This window comes from Bison bison, unplaced genomic scaffold (genome assembly GCF_000754665.1).
Source record: "Bison bison bison isolate TAMUID 2011002044 unplaced genomic scaffold, Bison_UMD1.0 scf7180017864163, whole genome shotgun sequence".
Taxonomy (NCBI): Eukaryota; Metazoa; Chordata; class Mammalia; order Artiodactyla; family Bovidae; genus Bison; species Bison bison.
The window spans coordinates 6,889,977-6,902,750 of NW_011494735.1; the positions used below are offsets into that span (position 1 = coordinate 6,889,977).

General features: G+C 35.8%; 1 protein-coding gene across 1 annotated transcript in view; it reads left to right on the top strand.

Moving 5' to 3' along the window:
- GRIP1 (glutamate receptor interacting protein 1) overlaps positions 1-12,774 on the top strand; it is a 464,606-nt gene that overhangs the window by 311,913 nt on the left and 139,919 nt on the right. The window contains exons 8-9 of the mRNA XM_010841627.1: positions 1,281-1,356; positions 3,698-3,843. Coding sequence (XP_010839929.1) covers positions 1,281-1,356; positions 3,698-3,843 — 222 coding nt within the window. The remainder of the gene's footprint in view (positions 1-1,280; positions 1,357-3,697; positions 3,844-12,774) is intronic.

Consider the following 12,774-nt stretch of genomic DNA (forward strand, 5'->3'; position numbering starts at 1 on the left):
ACAAGATGAACCCAAAGAGATTCACACCAAGATCATTGTAATTAAACTGTCAAAAGTTAAAGAGAGTATCTTAACAACAGAAAGAGAAAGACCACTCATTATATACAAGGAACTCCCATAAGACTATTAGTTGATTTTTCAGCAGAAAATGTGCAGGCCTGAAGGAAGCACATATTCAAAGTGCTAAAAGGCAAAAACGTCCAAGAATACTCTTACCTGGCAAGGTTAACTGTCAGAATTGAAGGAGAGACAGTTTCCCAGACAAGCAAAAGTAGTTCATTACCACTAAAGTGGCCCTACAAGAAATGTTAAAGGGACATCTGTAAGCTAATTAGAAAAAGGCCATAAATATATGAATATAAAGGCCCTACATAAGAAAATATATGAAAGAAAAAAATCTCACTGGTAAAGTCAAATATATGGTAAAGGTAGTGGGTCAATCACTTATAAAGTGAATGTGAAGGTTAAAAGACAGAAATAGTAAAATTAGCTATAACTACAAAGAGTAGTTAAAGGATACACAAAATAAAAAGATAAAATGTTACATCAACACACATAAAATGCAGGAGGTGCTAAAAAGGTAGTACTTGTAGAATGCACTAATACTTATTTTAAACACCCCATTTTTAATGGAGGCCACTTGGCCGCTTGAATTTTTTTAATATTTCGATTTTTTTTCTTTTCCTTTAGTTTTTGCTTCATTTCACATTGTAGACTCACCTATATTATAGCCCAGGTTGGTTGGTGCCAGGTATACCCACCTACACTTTGTTCATAACCAACGGCTGCTCTAACTGGACTAGTATTTGTAATTACTTGATGCTCTTATCATACTAGCCGTTAAGCATTTTATAGCTGACCCGTGATTACAGCCACATATTTATTTAGAAGTGGGGAAATGTTGACATCAACAGTATATTCTATATAAAATGAATAAGATTTTATTATGTGCCAGAGAGAAAGCATATATGTTCCTTCACACAACAATAAAATGTATTTCAGTTTCTCCACTGGCATTTTGTAAGTGAATTTTTTAATGGCAGCAATAAAGAGTGTTTTTTTTATTTTTTTTAATTTTATTTTTAAACTTTACAAAATTGTATTAGTTTTGCCAAATATCGAAATGAATCCACCAGAAAGAAAAACACCAATACAGTATACTAACGCATATATATGGAATTTAGAAAGATGGTAACAATAACCCTGTGTACGAGACAGCAAAAGAGACACTGATGTATAGAAAGAGTGTTTTTTAAAGCTGTTTTCCTTTTCTTTGCTAGGGGGAGCACATGACGATAGAAATAAATCTCGTCCAGTTGTAATAACTTGTGTTCGTCCAGGAGGGCCTGCTGACAGGTAAACTTCCTCTTTCTGTGTCGCTATCCAAGTGGACTAAATGAAGCTGGGGACTTTGGCAGAGAAGTTGATGAATTAAAAATTTCATAGTAACAGATAGATATTAAATAAATATGTCGGAATGTGAAAACAAGAGCGTTCAGGCTGAAGAATCAGAAGAAAGTTAAGTTTGACCCCAGATTCAGTGCTTACCACCCTATGTGTTTGACGTGTGACTTAACAGTTCTCCGCTCACTTCCCTCCAAATGTAAAATGTAGAGGATAATGCCTACTTTTCAAGGTTTTTCATTTTGTTAAGGATTAGAGATTTATGGTGCATTGCAGGGGGCCTGTCATACTGGAGGCATTTAATAAAAAGCATCTGGCCCTTTTACAGCAGGTCCTTGAGATGTATCCTTGCCAATTGCTAATCTCCTAACCTGGAAAGATAGATGATGGGGTTCTGACTCCTACTACTTCCAACATCCTTGTCATGATTATTATACCTTGATGATGACTATGAATGTCAAAGTCGAAGTGATTTTTAGTAAAAGGGAAGGAATATTGTTGGTGTTAGTGTTTCTTCCTTGCTAATTTGAAGATTTCCTACATAAACCTTTTGGATGGAGAAGTCCCAAATGAACACACAGCTTAGATGTCTCAAGAGACACTTATCTTTGTATTACTTCCCACAACAAAAGTCTGCTCCATAATGGTAGGGAACACAACTCCTGCCACTGGATAGGAGAGGAGAATAGGAAAATGCACTGATTACCCCCAACTCTGCACAAAATGTTTCAGCCTAGAATGGATTTTTAAAAACCTTTCATAAGCACTAGATATAGCAATAATAATAGTAAATACTGCTTGTTGAGTGATTACCATGGGCCAAGAACTGTGCTGAGTACTTAGCAGACATAATCTTATTTTATCCTCACAACCATTCACTAAATGAGGTATTTTTATCCACATTTACAGATGACTAAACTGAGGAACTATATGCTTAAATGACTTGCCAGCTAGGATAGGAATTTAGATTTATTTTCCTTCAAAGCTCATACTCTTAGCTCAGTTTTTTAAAAAACTTGAAGTTTAATTAATATACAATAAGAAAATATGAAGACACTTAGGTTCTCCCCTCTGCTAAAGTTATTTGCCTCTGTGGAGGATAATACAAAGTATTTTGTTGTTGTTGTTTTTCTTCTTCTTCTCATGCTTTTCTTGTGAATTATTCTTCCTGGAGCAAATAAGAATATTTTCATTTGTTATTAACATTGTGAGTTGGAGTTGGCAGAAATGTCAAGAGCAGGCTACTAGTTTGTGAACATTTTACCAAATTAATGTAAAACTAAAGGAAACCCTGGTGGCTCAAACGGTCTGCCTGCAATGTAGGAGACCCAAGTTTGGTCCCTGGGTTGGAAGGATCCCCTGGAGAAGGAAATGGTAGCCCACTCCAGTGTTCTTGCCTGGAGAACTCCATGGACGGAGGAGCCTGGCAGGCTACTGTCCATGGTGGAGTCGTATAGAGTCGGACTTGGTCGAGCAACTAACACACACAAAGGGAACCAAAAATTTTAAGATAAAATTTTAGATTTAAATTACGTGGAGAGTTGCCTGGGTGAAAGATGTTTAAGACATCATTTTTATTCTTCCCAAAGCCTAAACTTGTAATCCCCACATTTGATTTTCTCTTCTTTGTTGACTCTCCTGCACCGGAGGGTTATAATCTGGAATCCTCTCTGGCTGCACTTCAGTGGTATCAGTATTGTGCTGAGGCATCTTCTCCCACTGCCTTGAGTGTCTGTGTCTACAGAAGGGAGAATAGTATTTGCCTGCCTTTTCCAGGGAATATGAGACTGAATCAATTTAATGATCACCAAATGGCCTTATAAATCAGTAGGAAAATGCAGAGACTAGGGAAATTTTTCACCAGCGCTCTTTCTCCAGCTTGGGTTCACTGGTGATAAATGAAATGGAATCAGCAGGCTTTTCTGCTCACCAAGCTTTGGGAAAATAGGTGAGTGCTATTTCCTTGGCTTTAATAAATCAATTTTAGACATTTTGGCAAAAAAAAAAAAAACCTAGAAAAGAGAAAATGTGCCTTTATTACTCTTGCACCCCAGGAGTTCATTGTAGGTAACTTGGTTATTTGCTATTGTGTTGTTATTTTCTTATTACTGATTTTCATATTGCAGCAATTTTCTGTTCAGGGTTCCTTCTGTTAATGTCACACTTGACGCTTAGAAGAAAATGCAAAGGGAGTGGATGGTAGACTGTGTGAAAGAGCCACTTTGGCTAAGTGACTATTAATGTTAAGCCCCACGGTGCTAAATTAATGACTGTTTCTTTATTCTCCCTTCAGAGAGGGTACAATCAAACCTGGTGATAGGTTGCTCAGTGTGGATGGAATTCGACTTCTTGGAACCACGCATGCTGAGGCCATGAGTATTCTCAAACAGTGTGGGCAAGAAGCAACGCTCCTGATCGAATATGATGTCTCGGTCATGGGTATGTCAGATACTAAGGTTGGGATCTCGAAGTCTACATCATGTCACTGTCCATTTCTGATAAGCCACTTTGGATTAAGAATGAACTGTTATGTCCTCCTGTAGCAGACAGAATTTCATCAATGCTATGTTAGTCCTCTGAGTTCAGGAAAAGGTGAGGATCACTTCTCAGCAATTTAGAGTTCTCATGTCGATAGAATCTATAAAAGCATCTCATTCTGTCAGCATGTTTCACCTAGCAATCAGCTCTTATGCGTAGATTACCCTTTGGCAGGAAAGTATTTTCTCCCTCCAATTCATAAAAACAGTATTACTAACTTAGGGGTTGATACTTTTTCTTTTACTACAGGGAGACTGGAAACAGTAGGATGTTCCTTTCCTTCTTGTAACTTCACAATGTGAAGCCAGCTAATCAGAATTAATAGAAATTACCATTTTATCATCAGACTTAGGGACAAAGAAAGGAAAGGGGACATATCGCATCCTTGACTAAAATGAGAAGTTGAATACAGTATCCTCTCCTAAAATAATGATTCCGATAAAAAGTAATTCTATTTCTACCTTCTCAACTATAGTAAAACTAGAAAGGTATTCTCACATGCCTTTTCAATGGGAATAGAGTGTCAAAGTTTTGTGTAATGTTGACTAAGGCAGAGAAATTATGAGATAATGAATTGAAACCTGAAATGGAAACTTAAATCATGCTCTAAATACTTCTTAAAATTTTCAGACTTGATTGTGTGCCTGACTTAACTAGCAAGTTCTATGTTGGTAAAATGTAGCTGAGCAAAAGAGACTTACTCTGTAACTGCAAACTCCTTTATTTCCCACTCTGTATGATTCATGTAGAAGAATGTTGCTTGAAAGTGTTCTCAATCTGTCTACTGGCCTGAAATGTATGAGGTATGAGGCTTCCTAAAAGATGTAAAGTTTGAGAATTACAGAGTTCTCAGAGTAAGTGGCGTGGTATGCTCTTGAGATGGAAAGGTCAGGGATGAATGGGCGCTCCTCCCTCTGTTCTTCCTTTCCCTTGTTTTCTCTTTCTTCCTCTTTTCTTCCTCTTTTTATTTTATATGTCTTTTGAGTTAGACAATTTGGGTTCTGTTTTCAATTCCACTGATTTCTAGCTATTAGTTTAACCGTGTTAACTTATCTCTCTGTGCCTTAAGTTACCTTCTTTGTCAAATGGAGACTAGGAATGCCTATTTTGAAAGGCAGTTAAGAAGATAAAATTATACAAATAAGATATATTTTAAGTGATGATCCAGTGTATTATTGTTAAAAATGGAAGCAAAAGTTTGACATGTTTAACTCATTCAGTCTACAAATATTTCTTTTTTTAATATTTAAGCTCAGTGAAAGTACAAAGACTATAGAAATAAAACAGACATGGTTTCTGCCTTTATGAAGCTTGAAATTGACAAGAAGGAGAGATAGTAAACAGGTACAGGCCAAACAAACACTCAGAAAGTGTGATCACAGCAGAAACTAACACAATATTGTAAAGCAATTATCCTCCTGTTTTTAAATTTTATTTTCAACTGGAGGATAATTGCTTTACAATGTTGTGTTGTTTTCTGCTGTACAACAGTGTGATAAAGCTGTAACTGTACATATATCCCTTCCCTCTCGAGCCTTCCTCCCACCGTACTCCCATCCCACCCCTTCTAGGTCGTCACAGAGAACCAAGCTGAGCTCCTGTGTATACTTGCGTTTCCCACTAGCTATCTGTTTTACATTTGGTCCTGTATATGTTTCAGTGCTATTCTCTCAATTTGCCCCACCTTCTCCTTCCCCTGTTGTGTTCACAAGTCCTTTCTGTACATCTGTGTCTTTATTCCTGCCATGCAAATAGGTTGATCAGTACCATTTTCTAGATTCCATATAAATGTGTTTTTTTCTTTCTGACTTACTTTGTTCTGTATGACAGATTTTAGATTCATACACCTCACTTCCCAGGTGGCACTAGTGGTAAAGAACCTGTCTGCCAAGGCAGGAGACACAAGAAATACGAGTCCAGTCCCTGGGTCAGGAAGATCCCCTGGAGGTGGGCATGGCAACCCACTCCAGTATTCTTGCCTGGAGAAGCCTGTGGACAGAGGAGCCTGGCAGACTGCAGTTCACATGGTTGCAAAGAGTCGAACACAATTGAGGTGACTTAGCATATAAATAAACACAGCAAAAGGTGAATGTTCCCATTAAATATAAACATTACAGATATTCATATATGTAAAACAATACTTAATAAGGACCTGTGTCATAATCTTGAGTGGGAAGTTTTAATATCTAAAAATATATCATTTCTCTCAAATGCATCCATAAATTCTGTTCAAAATTTCAGAAGGATCTTCAGAGGACTTTTAAGAGCTATTTCTAAAATGTATATGGATTAAGAAAAGTGGAGATGGGGAAAACAGCCAAAATGTTTTTGAAACAATATGAAAGTAGAGAAACTTGTTGCATCCAACATCAAGACTCATTCTAAAATTGTGCCATTAAGTCTGTGTAATATTTACATGGGGTAATAAATAAACCAATGGAAGAGAGTCCAATGCCACAGACCACTGCAGAAGTATAGCCTTACATTAGTGGGGAACGACTGAGCTAGTCAGTCAATGATACTGGGTCAATTAGTTAGCCACATGGGAAAAAATTCAATTAATTTCTTACTTTATACCATACCCAAAAATAAAGCCTTTATTTACATAACCATTTCCCAATAGAATGCTATTATAAATAACTGGAATTAATATTATTTTACCCAAATCTTTGTATTTCTGACTTCATTAAGTCAAAGGGCATATTTCGTTTTAAAATATTTGATACATAATTCTGGTTGTCTTCGATAAAGATTATACTATTTTATATTACTGCCAGCAATGTTTTAAATGTACCTATCTCATCAGAGCACCAGATACAACTTTGAATAATACGTTTTTAATTTTTTAATTTAAGTAAAACATTGCATTTATATTTTAATTTACTTTAAAACAATTTTCTAGTGCAAGTAAATGTTTTTTCACATGAACACTAGCCATTTTTGTTTTGCATTGTCTGCTTATGTTCTGTATTCCTTTTTTCTGTTGGAGGCATTCTTAGTTTTATTTTCCTATTGGAACTTTTTTTTTTTTAATTGTTTTGTGTAGCTATGTATATATTAAGGATACTGGTTCTTATCAGTGTTTTGTAAAAATTATTTTTAGTTGTTTATATGCCCTTTCTGACATATGTAAGTTTCTTTTTTTTTAACTTAGATCTAGTGTTTTTCTTAGAATTTAAATATTCATTTTTTCTAAAGTTACCTAATATCCCTGAATTATTTAATAAAGATTCCATCACATGTCCACTAATTTTTAGAATCATACCCTAAGTTGTTAAATATAACTGGACTCCACATCTGGGCTAGCCAGTCTGATTATATCTAGTTTCAGACCAGATTTCAGCATAGGACTTTTGAATTGAAAGTCTTAGCATAAGAGTTCTTATTGTCCTGAAAAGACATTTTTGAGGATAAAATTATTTATCCATATAGTACATTTATTGTATTATTCTTCTAAGTTCTGCTAACTTTATATAGCAGGTGAGCAAACTTTGATTTTGATTTTTTTATTTCTTTTTAAATTCCTTTTTGTCTTTGTTCACCTCTCTTGCACCTGCTGACTTTCTCTCCTCCATCCTTTCTCTCTCATTCTGTTCCTCATTCTCTTTCTCCCTTTCTTCCTCCTTCCCTTTCTCCCCTTTCTTTTTTTGCATTCTGCTCTGTTTTTTCACATGTCAATACTTTTCACTATTCTAATTGTCTTACTTAGATTTTTTCTGCTATTTCTTTTCTGTTATTCTTTTTCTCTGTTTTTTCTTTCTTTCTTTTTCTGTTTCTGTTTTACTAATTATGTTAAGATGGCATTAGGCATAGATATGGTCAGATAATTAAGAATGACAATTTGTGGAAAGAAGTAAAAATGGCCCTTTAGAAAATCAGAATATGAGATACTTTCAGTTAGAATGGCTGTTCATCAAATACTAACCAACCTTTCCTTTTATAAAAACAAAGAATTTCCCCTGTTTTTGCAACATGTTTTTTTGTTGCTGTTGTTTGTTTTTGCAGCTTTTGTCATTCTTTCTCCTTAAAAAGAGTGAAATGAGCGGCTTATACAGCATAGCCTGCTACTTACTTTGAGAGGTCCAATTGGTATTTCTTTTAAACTACCTGAAAGTCAAAGTACCATTAAAAATAGTTTACCACTCTCATTTTTTGTTTTTGAGAAAAAAATTCTAGTATTTTTAGGATACTTGAAAAAAAATTGGGAGGCCTGGTGTGCTGCAGTCCATGGGGTCTCAAAGAGTCGGACATGACTGAGCAACTGAACTGCTCTTTGGTAGGGGAGGATGGAACGTATGTTGAACAGAATGAGTCAAAAAATGGCACTTCCCCAAAGCAGATAATGTTGAGTTGATGAAAGTAATAGATGCCCAAAGACACAATCAAATGTTAAATATTTTATTCCCACTAACGACATATGAAAATTTTCATTAATTTCACATCCTCACCAACACATGGTATTCTCAGTCTGCTTTATGGTAACTATTCTGATGGGTATGCAGTGGGATCCCATGGTAAACTGAATGTATGTTTCCCGGATAAATCATGAATGAAGCACCCTTTCATTTGCCACTTAGAACATTCTTGATGCTTTAATTTTACTTTTAACACTTTCATTTATTTATATACTATTAAAATGATGTCACATTATAACTCAGGAAGCAGGTGTATGTCTATAATCATAAGTATAAATATTGATTGTATTTATTTATATGCTACTAAAAATACACAAATTATTTTGCAGGAAACGCATGCATGTGTGTGTGTGCAGAGATATTGATTATCCCTCTGACTCATTGATATTAATCAGATATATTTTTTAGTAAATCTCAGCTCAAAAATTTTAGCATATTCAGTAGTATATTTGGGAAAGCTGTTGAAACTATCAATTTTATCAACTAAAGTTGAATTTAGTTGGTGATAAAATTTTCCAAAAATTTTATTGCAATAATACTGGTAAGACAGGTCTAGGAGGAAGTAAGAGTTTAGTTTATCTATTCTTACAACTAATCATCATTAAGTGGGTGTGTATAGAATAAAGCAAAATATCAATGTTTATCTTGTAGGTTTAAAATGAAGTTACTTCATGGTATCATCTTACCTTACCAAATGACATTATGAATCTTTAAGACACAAAACCTCTTAACCTTCCTGTGGTGTTTTTCTGAGTTCCTGTAAGTCATGACTCTCAATTATTTCTCTGCTTGGCTTCAAATTTTTCCTTCTATTTCCTTGGACTAAATCAGCATGCAAAATCAAGAATACTGAGAAAAATGTTACTCTTTTCTTAGACATACCCAACTTATTACATCTTTGCCCAGCTGTATGGCTAATCCTTACTTACATTCCTTCCTAAGCAAACATGAAATAATATTAATGATTTTCAAGTGATTGTTTCATCAGGGATGGATTGAGGATGTTATGAGTCTTCAGAAGAGATGATTACTTTTGTTGCAACCAAAAAGTTATATAGGTTTATCGGTGTTGCCACACTGAATCTTGGCTGTTCTTTGCATTTCATTTTTCTAGAATATGAAGATCAAAATATATAACTTCCAGTAGTCACTTCTCAGTCATAAGTACCAAGAGTAAATTGACCACTATTTGTATTTTCTAGGGGCAAATCAGTTTCTTCCAGATGATCTCAATTTACTAGAAACTGGATTTTTCAAGGGCCTTAAAAGTATTTATGATCCACGTGCTTCCTTGTGAGTCCCCAGAACCTATTCACAGAAACCTTCTCCTATTCATAAAAAATATCATAAACAGAAGCCCAGGGAGTTTCCTGTATAAAAGAAGTCTAACTTTTAAATGGCAGCAGCAGTTTATTAAGAATGTTACTTTTCTATGATTAAAAATAGATTTTGTTATACTTTCTCCATTTGTATCTACAAAATGAATTTTTGAAGAATCCTCTTATTCCTAATCATCTCACTCACTTCTCCGTATTTGAATTCAGAGCCACTTGTCCTATTTGGGAAATAGAAGAAGTAGGTAAGGAGAAAGTTACCCTAAGCTTTAAAAACTAGATTTTTTATTTTAAATGAATAGATTTGTTTTTAATTTACTTTCATAGTATAGTAAAATACAAATAGAAAAGTGCTAAGATTTTACTTGTACAGCTTGCTGAATTTCCACTTATGTATTTTCTAGCCAGGTCAAGAAAGAGAAAACAGCAACCATTATCACCAGAATCCACACTGTGCCTCCTCTCAATTGCTACCACATCTTTGCTACCAGTTTTTCTCCTGTCTTGACTTCCTAAGCCTTAAATGTATTCTCCTAATTCTTGAACTATCTGTAACAGGAATCATATGGTACATTTCTTGGGTATTAGGCTTCTTTTGAAGCAATTTAGATAATTTGATTTGAATGTAAGAGGTACTCATTGGCAATACCTGAGTAACACTAATGTAAGAATAGAGTACTTTGGAATATCTTTCAGGGGCTACTTCTAGAAGTTTGGTATTACATTTGGTATGAAGAGGATGAATAGTGGTATCAGAGTGGGAGTGACATGGAATAGTAAGTTAATATTTATCTTATAATAAAATAAAAGAAATTTTATTGAAATATGGTTGTTGTACGATGCTGTAAATCAACCATATTTCAATAAAATTTCCTTTAACAAAAGGTTGTGTAAGTTCATTTTACAAAGAGGAATATACAATTAGTATCCAACCACAGAGAAAAGTAATCTTGAATATATATATATAACTGTATATTCTGTTATATACACATATACATACACACACACATATATATGTATTTATGTGTGAGAATTAAGTTGCTTCAGTCTTGTCCAACTCTCTGCAACCTTATGGACTGTAGCCTGCCAGGCTCCTCTGTCCATGGGATTCTACAGGCAAGATGCTGGAGTGGGTTGCCATGCCCTCCTCCAGGGAATCTTCCTGAACGAGGGATCAAACCCACATCTCTTATGTCTCCCACATTGGCAGATGAGTTCTTTACCACTAGTGCTATTTGGGAAGCCTATATATATATATATATATATGCTCAGATTCTTTTGGGGTTTATTTGGGATTCACATATACACACTACTATATGCAAAATAGTAGATATAATGGTCATCTGAGTTAAATTCACCCATTCCAGTCCATTTTAGTTCGCTGATTCCTAGAATGTCTACATTCACTCTTGCCATCTCTTGTTTGACCACTTCCAATTTGCCTTGATTCATGGACCTGACATTCCAGGTTCCTATGCAACATTGCTCTTTACAGCATCGGACCTTGCTTCTATCACCAGTCACATCCACAGCTGGGTATTGTTTTTGCTTTGGCTCCATCCCTTCATTCTTTCTGGAGTTATTTATCCACTGATCGGTAGCATATTGGGCACCTACTGACCCAGGGAGTTTCTCTTTCAGTATCCTATCATTTTGCCTTTTCATACTGTTCATGGGGTTCTCAAGGAAAGAATACTGAAGTGGTTTGCCATTCCCTTCTCCAGTGGACCACATTCTGTCAATGGACCATTATATCTACTACTGAGGGCAGGAATCCCTCAGAAGAAATGGAGTAGCCATCATGGTCAACAATAGAGTCCGAAATGCAGTACTTGGATGCAATCTCAAAAACGACAGAATGATCTCTGTTCGTTTCCAAGGCAAACCATTCAATATCACAGTAATCCAAGTCTATGCCCCAACCAGTAACGCTGAAGAAGCTGAAGTTGAACGGTTCTATGAAGACCTACAAGACCTTTTAGAACTAACACCCAAAAAAGATGTCCTTTTCATTATAGGGGACTGGAATGCAAAAGTAGGAAGTCAAGAAACACCTGGAGTAACAGGCAAATTTGGCCTTGGAATGTGGAAGCAGGGCAAAGACTAATAGAGTTTTGCCAAGAAAATGCAGTGGTCATAGCAAACGCCCTCTTCCAACAACACAAGGGAAGACTCTACACATGGACATCACCAGATTGCAGCCAAAGATGGAGAAGCTCTATACAGTCCAGCAAAAACAAGACCAGGAGCTGACTGTGGCTCAGATCATGAACTCCTTATTGCCAAATTCAGACTTAAATTGAAGAAAGTAGGGAAAACCACTAGACCATTCAGGTATGACCTAAATCAAATCCCTTATGATTATACAATGGAAGTGAGAAATAGATTTAAGGGCCTGGATCTGATAGATAGAGTGCCTGATGAACTATGGAATGAGGTTCGTGACATTGTACAGGAGACAGGGATCAAGACCATCCCCATGGGAAAGAAATGCAAAAAAAGCAAAATGGCTGTCTGGGGAGGCCTTACAAATAGCTGTGAAAAGAAGAGAAGCGAAAAGCAAAGGAGAAAAGGAAAGATATAAGCATCTGAATGCAGAGTTCCAAAAAATAGCAAGAAGAGATAAGAAAGCCTTCTTCAGCGATCAGTGCAAAGAAATAGAGGAAAAAAACAGAATGGGAAAGAAATCTCTTCAAGAAAATTAGAGATACCAAGGGAACAGTTCATGCAAAGATGGGCTCGATAAAGGACATAAATTGTATGGACATAACAGAAGCAGAAGATATCAAGAAGAGGTGGCAAGAATACACAGAAGAACTGTACAAAAAAGATCTTCACGACCCAGATAATCACGATGGTGTGATCACTGCCCTAGAGCCAGACATCCTGGAATGTGAAGTCAAGTGGGCCTTAGAAAGCATCACTACGAACAAAGCTAGTGGAGGTGATGGAATTCCAGTTGAGCTATTTCAAATCCTGAAAGATGATGCTGTGAAAGTGCTGCACTCAATATGCCAGCAAATTTGGAAAACTCAGCAGTGGCCACAGGACTGGAAAAGGTCAGTTTTCATTCCAATCCCAAA